The sequence below is a fragment of the Camelina sativa genome, chromosome 11, assembly GCF_000633955.1.
Source record: "Camelina sativa cultivar DH55 chromosome 11, Cs, whole genome shotgun sequence".
Taxonomy (NCBI): domain Eukaryota; kingdom Viridiplantae; phylum Streptophyta; class Magnoliopsida; order Brassicales; family Brassicaceae; genus Camelina; species Camelina sativa.
This window is the reverse complement of record NC_025695.1, coordinates 28538394-28551361: the sequence shown is the minus strand read 5'-3', so window position 1 is coordinate 28551361 and position 12968 is coordinate 28538394. Positions and strand designations below refer to the sequence as shown.

At 36.1% G+C, this 12968-nt stretch overlaps 1 protein-coding gene across 1 annotated transcript; it reads left to right on the top strand.

The window, feature by feature from the left end:
- Positions 12277 to 12968, top strand: LOC109127367. The gene is given in 2 exon segments (XM_019231986.1): positions 12277 to 12434; positions 12941 to 12968. Coding segments are annotated over 2 exon segments (186 nt in total).

Genomic DNA, 12968 nt, shown 5'->3' with positions numbered 1-12968 from the left:
AGCCCAATAGAGTTGGCAAAGGCCCATTTATTTCATTTTAGGATGACATAATGACAATATTTTCCATTTTTCCTGAAGGATTTGTTCCGGTTAGGAAAAATTACAACCGAGAAAACGAAATCGAACAAAAAAAAAATACAAAAATAGAATAAAATGAGTGGAAAATCACAATTGGAATCTTCCCGATATCCACCAGTTCCAAACCACAATTTGAATCTTCCCGAAATCCCAAATTTTCAATTATTAATATTTAACTTTTCATTGATTATTATTATTATTTTCTTTTTCCCCACTTCTTTTGTGGCAATTATTTCTGTAAACTTATACTGGTGATATGAAAAGAGAAATAAAAGGTGTATATATTCATTCAAAAATTTATCACCTATATAATAAAACAGAAGTACAAACTTTTTTGTGTGTACTATATAATATATAATATGGTTTATAAAATTAATTATTTAATTATTTGATAGGTTATATGGGTTGTAACCATCACTTAAATCTCAATTTCAGATCCTCTTAACAAAGATATTCCAAAAAAAAAAAATCTCCACAAAATATTTAATTAACCATTTATATGCAACAAGATCTCAAAAATTCATCACTCTTCCGCGGATTAAAAATGATTTTCGATTATACTAGCAACTATATATCAAAATAACAGAAATAATGTTTATTATGATTGATTTGATAAATTTCAAAAAATTTAGGCTAATCCGCAGAACAATCATAAGAAATCTCAAAAAAAATTCAAGTCCTCATATTTAGTATATGCTTTTATTGCATAATGTTTTATTTACAACAACTTTTAAAAACAATCATATAAATTATATTTTATATAAAAATTACAATATAAATAAAAAGAATATCAACCAGTGCTCTAGCACGGATTCTAATTGTTGGTACCACGATCGGTTACCTCGGGTCGTGGGCTTCGGCCCACAATCAACAAGCGGAGAAGTGAAGTAGAGTGTAACGGCAAACAAGTCGCTTCGGAGGTCGGGGGATCGGTCAAAGATTTTATTTATTGTATTCAATGGAGTGCGAGATTCACGTGATAGATTGATATGATATTAATTGTAATTAGGCAGTATAAGTACGAAGAGTGAGAGATTGTAATGGGGATCGGAAAAATTCTAATTGAGCAATAATACTTGACATTCACCTCGCAAAATAGTTTTTTACATTCTATATTGAGTTCGGAACTAGAATGGTGGTAAGCACCTCCGCTCAGTAAAAACTCCGTAAAGAGAAGTTCATATTCAGCTCTGACATTTGGCGCTAGAAGGAGGGAGATATCACCTATACTCTCAATAGTTCCGACCTTTTCTCAGATCTGCACCATACAACGCTACTATGGCTCACGAGTCGTCCAATCAGGTAACTTTGGAAATGATTCAAAAATTATTGCAGGATTTAGCGGAGAAGACATATCGCCAACAAGTAGCCACCACCACCTTGTCCGATCACTTTGACAGTCTGGAAGGGCAAGTATCTGCTCGGTTGGATACAATCGCCAATTCGGTCACCGATCTATCGGCTTCTCACCGCGCATATGCTGATCGCGTCGATCTCCTTTCCTCCGAGCAAAACCCACGGCGGCGCGCTCTAGATTTCACTGGCACCAACCAGCCACTCACTCCGCAGCAGGTCACGATAGCGACGACCCCTGGAGATACCCTCCTGCCTCAGACTGCTCCTCAAGTGACACTGACGCCTGCCGGAGACAATCGTACTCCGATGCAAGTTGAAGTTACCGGTTCCTCAGAAGTCCCAGTTCGGATCCCTCCCCCGTCTAAGCGAACCCGATTCTCCCTCCAGATAGCTCGAGTCTGTGTTAACGACACGAGAAAGATTACATTCTCAAGCTAAGAGGGAAAGGGATATCCCACGACACACCTCAAAAGTTTCCTTCTCACGGCTAGCCGCGTGGACCTCCAGCCTCACGAAGCTGACGCAGGGTATTGTAAATTGTTCGCAGAAACATTCTACGGACCCGCTCTGCTTTGGTTCGCATCCTTAGCAGCCGGATCCATTACTAATTTCACGGAACTGTCGACCTCTTTTGTCAAGCAATATTCGAGCTTGATCGAAACGGCAATAACGAATGCTCAACTTTGGAACCTAAGCCAAGCCGCTGGAGAGTCACTCTGCTCTTATATAACCAAGTTCAAGGAAATTCAAGTCCAGATCCCAGGGCTCTCGGATTCAACCACCTTGGCCGCTCTTAAGAATGGCCTCTTTTTGGCGAGGAGTTGACCGTTAACCAGTTCGCTACCATCCAGGACGCCTTACACCGCGCTTCGAACTGGATAGTCGCAGAAGAAGAGAAGGCAGCCGCCGCCCAGAAGCATAAAGCCGCAGTAAAACCGAGGTTCGAGGCACCAACCAATAAAAACGCCTCCCTTAACACCGAAGTCCGGACTCGGAACTTTTGCAGTGGATAAATCTCCTTAAAAGGGTTCTCCTAGAGGATCACCGTCTAAACCACCATTTTCACCACGTTCCAAGAGCGGGGTCCTACCAATTAACAAGTGGGTTCGAGATGAAAACACATAATGTGAACTCCATAAAAGCAACAGACATTCAAATCGAGACTACAAAAAAAATTGATGCATCTTCTGGCTGAGAAGTTTATATTAGGCGAGATGCCAAGCGTGTCTATCGATGAGCTCGAGCAAAAAACGATGTCCGAAGAAGATGAGGACGCCCCACCACCAAAAAAGCCGAAGCAGACGGATATTGACACATGTCCCAAGAAAAGGATAGATGTCATAATGGGTGATCACGTTTATTTCGTAACTCGATAACGGCAATCAAGGACCATCAGCGGAAACTAATCAGCTCAGGGCCTAAGCGAATAAAGCTTACTGCTACCGACCTCCCCCAAATCACCTTCTCGGAGAAGGAAACAGAAGATTTGGATTCTCCGCACGATGACGCTTTGGTCATTTGGCTAGACATCGCGAATCACGAGGTCTCCCGGATTTTAATAGACATTGGAAGCTCGGTGGACTTGATTGTCTTGGTAACCCTCACTAGGATGGGTATCGGAAGAGAGCACATCGCAGGTCCTCCCTCACCACTAGTTTCATTTACAGGCGAAACGTCGATGTCCTTAGGGACAATCACTTTACCCGTATCCACTCAGGGCGTAGTTAAAATGGTGGAGTTCACGGTCTTTGACCGACCTGTAGCCTACAATGCAATAATGGGAACACCTTGGTTGTTCCAAATGAAGGCAGTACAATGCAATAATGGGAACCCCACAAGGAGTTCGGGAAGCCAGAGAGTGGCGAGAAGCTGCTACCTTGCAAGTCACAAGCTGTTGGTCTAATAGCAACCACAGCTCGAGTTCGCCAAGAATCCAGTCCGAAAGCAACTTACAGGCGACCTCACTGAAGCCATATTCATTAATGCAAAATTTCCGGATCAAGAAATCAAGATAGGAGCAGGATTGGGGAGCGAGCTGCGGGCCAATCTAATTTCCGTCCTCCAAGAGCATATAACTATCTTTGCATGGTCAGTCGAAGAGATGATCGGAATCAGTCCTGACATCATCTCGCACGATTTAAATGTGGATCCAACTTTCCGTCCAGTAAAGCAGAAGTGAAGCAAGCAAGGTCCCGAGCGAGCTGAAATCGTCAACTTGGAAGTAGACCGACTGCTTAAGACTGGACAGATACGCGAGTCTGCGTTGACTTCACCGACTTAAATAAAGCATGCCCAAAGGACAGTTTTCCTCTCCTGCACATCGAAGGGTTGGTCGAGTCGACCTCAGGCCACGAGCTAATTTCCTTCATGGACGCCTTCTCCGGTTACAATCAAATCCTCATGCACCCAGATGATCAGGAGAAGATAACGTTCATCACGGACCGCAAAACTTATTGTTACAAAGTAATGTCATTCGGACTGAAGAACGTTGGAACAACTTACCAACGTATGGGGAATAGGATGTTCGAAAAGCAGCTTGGGAAAAGCATGGAGGTTTATATCGACGACATGATAGTAAAGTCAGTGGAAGCTAACTCGCACCTCGCTGACTTAAAGAAGTGTTTCGAAATCCTGAATCAGTTCGGAATGAAGCTCAATCCCACGAAATGCACGTTCGCAGTTCCGTCAGGAGAATTCCTAGGATACATCGTGACAAAGTGGGGTATAGATGCGAACCCGAGGCAAATCAATGCATTTTTGTCCATGAGTTCCCCCAGGACCTTGAGAGAGGTTCAATGCTTTAACGGGCGCATTGCAGAGCTCAATCATTTTATCTCGCGGTCTATGGATAAATGTCTCCAATTCTACCAAGTGCTGAAGAAAGGGGGGAGGCAGTTCGCTTGGGATGAGAAGTGCGAAGAGGCGTTCTCCCAGCTAAAGACTTATCTGTCCGAACCACCAGTCCTGTATGTAGCCATCTCGGAAGGTGTAGTAAGTGGATTTCTAGTTCGTGTGGAAAGGGGGGAGCAAAGGCCCATTTTCTACGTTAGTAAATCTTTCACAAGAGCAGAATCTAGGTATCCGATGATGGAAAATTTGGCTTTAGCCGTAGTGGTTTCAGTGAGGAATTTGAGGCCATACTTCCAGTCTCATTCAATCATCGTTCTAACAACACAACCACTATGCATGATACTCCATAGTCCCAGTCAGTCAGGCAGGTTAGCTAAATGGTCAGTAGAACTGAGCGAATATGAATTCGAGTTCCGAACTCGAACTTGCGCAAAGGCGCAAGTACTAGCAGATTTCCTCATCGAACTACCACTCGCCAGTTCGGTCGAGGATAATATTGAAGGACCCTGGAGTTTGTACGTGGACGAAGATACTTCAAGGACCGGAACAGGAATCGGTGTTCGTCTCAATTCGCCTACAAGCAAAATGATCGAGCAGTCATTCCGCTTGAATTTTGCCTCGTCAAACAACAAAGCTGAATACGAGTCGTTCTTGGCTAGACTTCGCCTCGCAGTAGGGATTGGTGTCAAGAAACTCAGAGCCTTTTGTGATTCACAATTAGTAGCTAGCCAGTTTTCCGGAGAATACGAAGCCAAGGATGGACGGATGGAAGCTTACTTGGCTGCAGCTCGTGAACTAGCAGCGAAGTTCGACGACTTCGAAGTCACAAAGATTCCTCGAAGTGGGATCTCCGCAGCTGATGCGTTAGCCTCGTTAGCTTCAATTTCAAACCCCACTATCGAAAGAGTCATTCCAGCTGAAGTCATCAAGTACCCGAGCATATGCTTGGAAAGCTTGAGCGTCATGACCTGGGCAATGAGGAATAAGAAAGAAGCAGAAGAGACAGCTCGCACTCCCTCATCCAGAGCGACTCCAGTAACTCCCGCTACAATACCAGAAGCCACTCCCCTGCCTCTTGAAGAAACAGAAACTGACGTTGCAGTCCGCACACCGGAGCAGCTTCATTCACCGAGCTGTAAACTACCTATTGTCCTCCATTAACCTTTAGGCAATACAACCACTGATAATCAGGGGGCAGGCAACTCGCGAAGTCCGATATGGGCTTATTTGGAAAAAGGCGACCTCCCGGCAGATAATTGGGCTGCAAGAAAGCTTAAGATCATCAGTGCTCGATATTGCATCTATGGTAAGGGACTCCTACGTCGAAGCATGGCTGGCCCCTATTTAACATGCGTCGCTGATAAAGAGTCCGCAACATTAATGCGAGCTGTTCACGACGGACCCAATGGTAACCACTTCGGAGGTCGTACTTTGGCCTTCAAGATCAAAAGACAGGGATATTTCAAGCCTACTATGCTCGTCGACTGCGAGCAATATTCCCGAACTTGCGAGAAATATCAGAAACACGCTCTGACAATTCATCAGCCTACCGAGCTCCTGTGTTCCGTGTCCGCACCTTATCTATTTATGAGGTGGTCTATGGATATTATTGGTCCCTTACATCGGGGACCGGGAGGAGTTCAGTACATGCTAATCCTTACTGATTATTTCTCCAAGTGGGTGGAGACAGCGGCCTATGCGGCTATGATGAGTGAACAAGTAGAACAGTTCATGTTGAAAAGCATAATCTATCGATACGGCGTGCCGTACGAGATCGTCACAGATAATGGTCCGCAATTTATCTCCTCGCAATTCGAACGTTTTTGAGCGAATTGAAAAATACGGCTTAGCAAGTCAACTCCTCGCTATCCGCAAGGGAATGGGCAAGCTGAAGCAATGAATAAGGTCATTATGGCCAATTTAAAGAAATGGCTAGACTCTCGCAAAGGACATTGGCCGGACAAGTTGCAAGGTGTACTCTGGGCAATCCGAACCACACCCCGCCGGGACACCAACGAACCGCTTTTTTCCTTGGTCTATGGGGTTGATGCCATAGTCCCAGCTTACATAGAGGTACCCGGAGTCCGTACCACATTAAATCCATCTCGGCCCGCAGAAAATGAAGAATTCCTACAAGACACTCTCGACGTCATAAACGAACGACGGGACCAGGCCTCGATTCGAATGCAGAACTATCAAAACGCTGTAGCCCGCTATTATAACTCCAAGGTCCGAGGTAGGCCTTTGGCAGTCGGCGATCTAGTACTTCGGAAGGTCTATGAGAGCACCGAGGAGGACAACGCAGGAAAACTAGGAATCAATTGGGAAGGTCCGTACAACATCACATGCTAAGTTCAAAATGCCGTCTATCGGCTGGAAGATTCAGATGGGAAACCCGTACCGAGGTCCTGGAATTCTTTACACCTGAAACGCTTTTATAATTAGTTCGATCTTAACTCTGTATCGAACTACGACTGGCTTGATCCTCGGAAAAGGTATGTAGGCAGCCCGTTCTGCGTTGTAGAACCTATGTCTCACTCTCTCAAAACCGAAATCTTACTTCGTGAAATTCATTTAAACCGAAGTCTCACTTCGTAAACTTTTACTAAAAACCGAAGTCTCACTTCGTAAACTTTTACTAAAAAACCGAAGTCTCACTCCGTAAACTTTTTCCAAAGAACCGAAGTTTCACTTCGTAGCGACAAGAACAAAGTTATGTCCCGTATAATCTCTAAACTGAAGTCCGCTTTGTATAATCTTTAAAACTGAAGTCCTACTTTGTACAATTCAAAAACCGAAGTCTCACTTCGTAATAATAAAAAAAAACCCGAGGTTTAACTTCGTTAAAATACAAACCGAAGTCTTACCTTGAAACATCTTTAGCATCGTATTCTTAAAATCCATTAAAACCAAGGTAACTTCGTAGATCTATTTAAGTCGAAGTCTTACTTCACACCGTCTAGGACGCGCTTCGTCATCCTGGCAGTCAGGGCTTCCAGCTGAGCGGCGACAGTCGCTTCGACATTGGTCGTGTCACTTCCGTTTCTTGTCATCTCACGTAGATTACTCTAGGACCCTCCTTCTAGCGCCAACTGTTTGGGCAAAAATAATCGATTCATTTAAAGACTATGGAAACAAGAAACAGATGTTGAATAGTTGTTTTTATTGATCAAAGTCTCGAGCTCAAATACAAGAATTCAAGGCACATCGAATCAATCTATAAACCCTAGCCGCGTTCTAGAGTTGAGTCGTGTGTCTTGTGTTTTAGGTCTCTTGATTTGTTGCTCTCGATCCCCCGTCTCTTGTGGAGGCCGCTCTCCTTATATAGAGACTCCTTTGCCCTAATCCCTTAGGATTTGTCTTGGGCTTGCCGACTCTATCTATTATAGGGTCGGTCACGGGACTCTTGGCCTATTAGTAAAGTTAGTCGTTAGACTCTTGGTCTCTTAACAGATCTAGTCACGTGACTTTCGGTCCATCGACGAAGTTAGTCGCGAGATTCTCGATCTCGTGATAGAGTCAGTCACGAGATTCTCGGTCTCTTGACAGAGTCAGTCGCGAGAACTCGGTTCATTGAACCAATCAGGAAGATTTTCCTTTTATAAGATAAACTCTTATCTACGCTGATTTTATCCAGCAAAATATGCGTGACTAAATAAATTATATTTATTTATTTATGATGATAAAATTATGCCCCAGCAGTTTTTATATCTCTCTAAATTATTCTCTAGCATTCATTCTTTTAAAAGTAAAGAGATTCCTCCAATTCTTAATTTCACAAAAAAATTTTGGAATGATGAATATAATTTACAACTTTTAGTTAATTTTATACCTAGAGTCTTTTTCCAAAAGTTAGATGGATTATATAATGAGCTTTTGGATTTGACTTTTGAATATGGTAATAAAGATGTCTTTTTATGAGTTTGTAAGTATAATCAAGTGCAGACACAACAGTTGCGATTTTTCGTAGTACCTTTTCGTAATAAAATGTTTTTCTTTGTTTTTTTTTAATTCAAACGGTTGTATCTGTTCATTGTAGAGTTGTGTCTTTTCACTATATTTTATTTATATTTTTTCATCACAACTTTTTGTTCTAATAGGTGTGTCTATTTAAATAGTCATGCTTTCTGAACTCTCTTTATATTTGTCTCTTCATCACTAACTAACAAGTTCGTTGAAACAAATTTTTCATTTTATGTTGAATCTAGATAACTGAATATATTCTATAATATAGCTAAAATTTTAGAAATGATTATAGCAATAGAAAAAAATACAACTTAATATTGAATTTACAGTTGTGTCTAATTATCTTAACTTTCCGTTTAAAAAATATAATAACAATCTGAATAAATGAGAACAACAGTTGCGACTTTTCGTAGTACTTTTTTGTAAAAAAATTTGTTTTATTTGTTCTTTTAAAAAACTCAAACAGTTGTATTTGTTCATTGTAGAATTGTGTCTTTTCACTATATTTTATTCATATTTTTTATCACAATTTTTCATTCTAATAAGTGTGTCTATTTAAATAGTCATATGTTTTGAACTCTCTATATATTTGTCTCTTCATCAATAACTTACAAATCAATGTTCGTTGAAACAAATTTTTTATTTTATGTTAAATCTAAATAATTTGAATATTAATATCTACTGTTTAACGTTATTCTATAATCTAACTAAAATTTTAGAAATGATTATAGTAATATAGAAATTTGATAAACTTAATATAGAATTTACAGTTGTGTCTATTAAACGTAACTTTTTGTTAAAAACTATTTTAATATTTAAAATTTATTTTATTTTGTTTTATTTTATTTTGTTCTTAAGAGTTGTGTATTTTAATTTTAATTTTTTTGTTGATACTGTTTCACTTATTATTAAATATATTTTTAATTATAGTTCTTTAATAGAAAATTACATTACTCATTATAACCATTAGTTCAATATTTTCAGTAATGATTACTTTTTCATAATGATTTTTTATTTTATTTTAGCTTTTTACCATAATTCTTCATAAAAATATCTTATATTTATAATACTTTAAATAATATGTTTTGCAAAGTTACATCTATTCTACATAATATTTTTTGTTATAAGTTTTCATTTTGATGATTGTGTTTTTAATAACAGTTTATGTATTTAAACTATTCTATTACATTCAAATAATTCCATAATGTATAATTTTAAAATTTAATTTTTTTTTCTAAAATATTTCCCCCGCAACATCGGGGGAATCTAGCTTTTAGTAATAAATAATATTTCGGACAAGGAAAAAAAGTGTAGGGCAAAATTAGATTATCAGGTTCAGTTATAGTAGTATCCTAGTAGGCTAGCTAGTGCTGTCTTCGTACTTCTTGATCAAGCAAATATATATTTGAGTTATTACTATAATCATTTTTTAGACAAAAGAGTTCTCGACTTATTTCACACACTAATTTCCTAAATTATTTCCAGACAATTCGGGACGCTTTTCGTCATTTAAATCAGGTTGTTACTATGCGAATATCGAATACATTTTGTTATGTAATTAAAAAGATGATTCTACGTGTGGAGATGTTTATATACTATTGGTTTGTACAATACAATTGTACAATTTCGTATTTTATTACGCACATACGTACAAATTATACAGTGCACCGAATTAAATTAGTATATTTTGAATACGTGTTACTGTGTTAGTGTGTGTGCAAATACGGATGGTGTATAATTGGCACAATTATTCAAACTTTACAAACGAGTCTTTCTTTACTCTATGAAGCCTTAGTTGGATTGAGCTGGTCTTCCTGTTAATGTCTCTAATATTACCAAAATCTGCCAGTTATTGTGACATACATTAGACATTGGCATGCGATCTCTTTGTTTGTATATCATCCAATTTTTGTTTTTCGTTTTATGTACTATCTACTTAATTATATGGGTGAGTATATATTTATGACTCTCTGCCATTATGTCTCATTGTTTCTGGATGGATTGAAATACGTAAAATTTAATTACAAACTTACATGTTTTGTGTTTAACCTTAATCTGCTTACGCTAATCAGCATATAGGAATAATTCTATTAAATCCTAGTTATATGAGCATGCTTTTCGATAGAAGGGAGAATATAAATAAACCATGAATAAATTTAATTTCCACTGATATAAGTGCATCATATATATATATATATATATTCATTTACAACAACTACAACAAAAAAACAGAAAAAAATAAACACATATTTTTCCCCCGACCCGATTAGATGTATTATTCAAATAAAACCTAATGATTCGTTGATGTATAAAAACTGCCGAACTTCGTGATATGTATAAAGATTTAAAATGATGTTGTTGTTTTTTTGTGGTAAAATCATCGGTTGCTTCGTAGTTGATTAATCAATTTTACGTAAACGATTACTGCTTCAGTCTTTATTGTTTATAAACAAATAACTCAAAAAAAAACACATGAATTAAAGAGACAGAGAAAGTAAAAAAAAAGTTGAAGAATATCTAAAATATTTAAATAGATATTTAACATAAAAATATATTCAAATAGATGGCTATTATCCTGATTATAAAAAGATTTAGGGAGATTTTTAAGAATATACTAAATTTTTATAAAAATTTGAAAATTACACTCAATATTATATTTATTTGAAAACTACACATTTTGAAATTAAAATGGACAGATATATCCTTTTTATTAAAAGTTATTTTAACAATTAAATAAAAATAATAAAACAATATAAACTAAATTTAAAATTTTAAATAATTCAAATTTAAAAATAAATTACTTTTTAAAATTGTGAAATTTGGAATAAATTATTAATAAATATTAATTATAACAAAAGTATATTTATTGTATTTTAAATAATTATTACATGAATCAATTTTTGACCTTAAAATTTTGAATAAAGAAAGAGAATTTAAATATTTTTGTTGATATTATTTAGATTTAAATTTATTTAAAATAAATAATTCAAGATTGTATAATTTGTAATATATATATATATATATATATCAATGTTTTAGACTTATTTTAATTAATTTTAATTTATTTATAATGTCGACTTTTTGAACATTCGTTTTGTTTTTTTACTTATGTTGACCTAATTATCTTTATCATCGACTTATATTTAAACAATTGACTAATGCTATGGCCGGTGGATTTATAACATAGTCAATTTTTTTAACTGTTGAATTTTTTTTTTGTTCATCAATTTATATATATATATATATATATATTTTTCTGTTTATTTGTTTGTTCATTGTTGACTTATTACATTTTACATTGATTTATTAAGAAGGCCAATATTTTGAATGGTTGAATTAAGTTTAATTTTTGTCGACTATTATTTTTCCATCGATTTATTTTAAAATTCTCGTCTTTTTTTTTGATTATTTTTTTTACATAGTTGACTTTTGATGATGTTGACTTATTTTTTTTCTTTGTTGACTTATATTTTGTTCTTGTCGATTTATTTGGTCTTAGTAGACTTATTTCATTTTACGTTGACTTATTAATATGTTTGACTTTTTGAACTATCGACTTATATTTTATTCCTGCTGGTTTATATTTTTATTAATATGTTTGACTTTTTGAACTATCGAATTATATTTTATTCCTGCTGATTTATATTTTTATTAATATGATTGACTTTTTGAACTATCGACTTATATTTTATTCCTGCTGATTTATATTTTTTCTTTGTTGACTTATACTAAAAAAAGCTGACTTCTTTTTTTATTAATTAATTTGTTACATAGTCTACTTTTTGAACTGTTGATTTATTTTCTAAAAGCTCACAATATTTGATTATTTTATTAAACTTAATAATTTTTAAAAGAAATTCAAATTATTCCTATCCACCCCTCACTTGTCTAGTTACTCTAGGAGCTTACTGATTACAGCATTCGCTATTAAGCTCATATTTTTATATGTATTGATTATTTGATTACATACTTATATGATATGATATAGATGTAAGTAAATGTGCATATAGATACAAGCGAGTGTAAATGTGGGAATGTGAAATGTTGGAGGAAGAGAAGATGGAGAGAGTGTGGGTCTGTGCTGCTTTGGCACTTTCAGACATTTTATTCAGGTCCCCATATGACTTGACTACCACTCTCTTTCTCTCTTTAGTAGCTCTTTAATATTATGGTCTCATTAAACAGTAATAGAAACAAGTTGTTGTTTTTTAGAGAAAGTAATGAATTGAATACGAAGTAACATTATTGTTCTATCAAGAAGTGATTCTAATAGATACAGTAAATTTTCATTTCTTAATCATCCAGCTTAAGAACAAAACTTATACTCTCTCCGTTTATTTTTAGATTTTGTTCTGCACTTAATTTTTTTATTTCATATTATTTGTCGTTTTATATTTACGAGGCAACTTTACGAATCAAATTTTCAGTTTAATTTTAATTTTTAGCTTCTTATTTATTTATATTAAATAAAATAATGTATTAATAAAAAGTAAAATAGAAAGATTAGTTATTTTTTTAATATGTGTGAAATTGACTATAAGGACAAGTAATATAAAGTGGAGAGAGTACTGTATTTGCATCTACTTAACAAGAAGTAAAAAACTTAATCTACATTTATTAAAGCTAGGAAGCAGGAAGTACTATTTTCCATGTTATTTTTAATCTAGTTGTACTTGTATTTACTCTTTAGTGACACTGTTGTCTATTGTAATGACTGA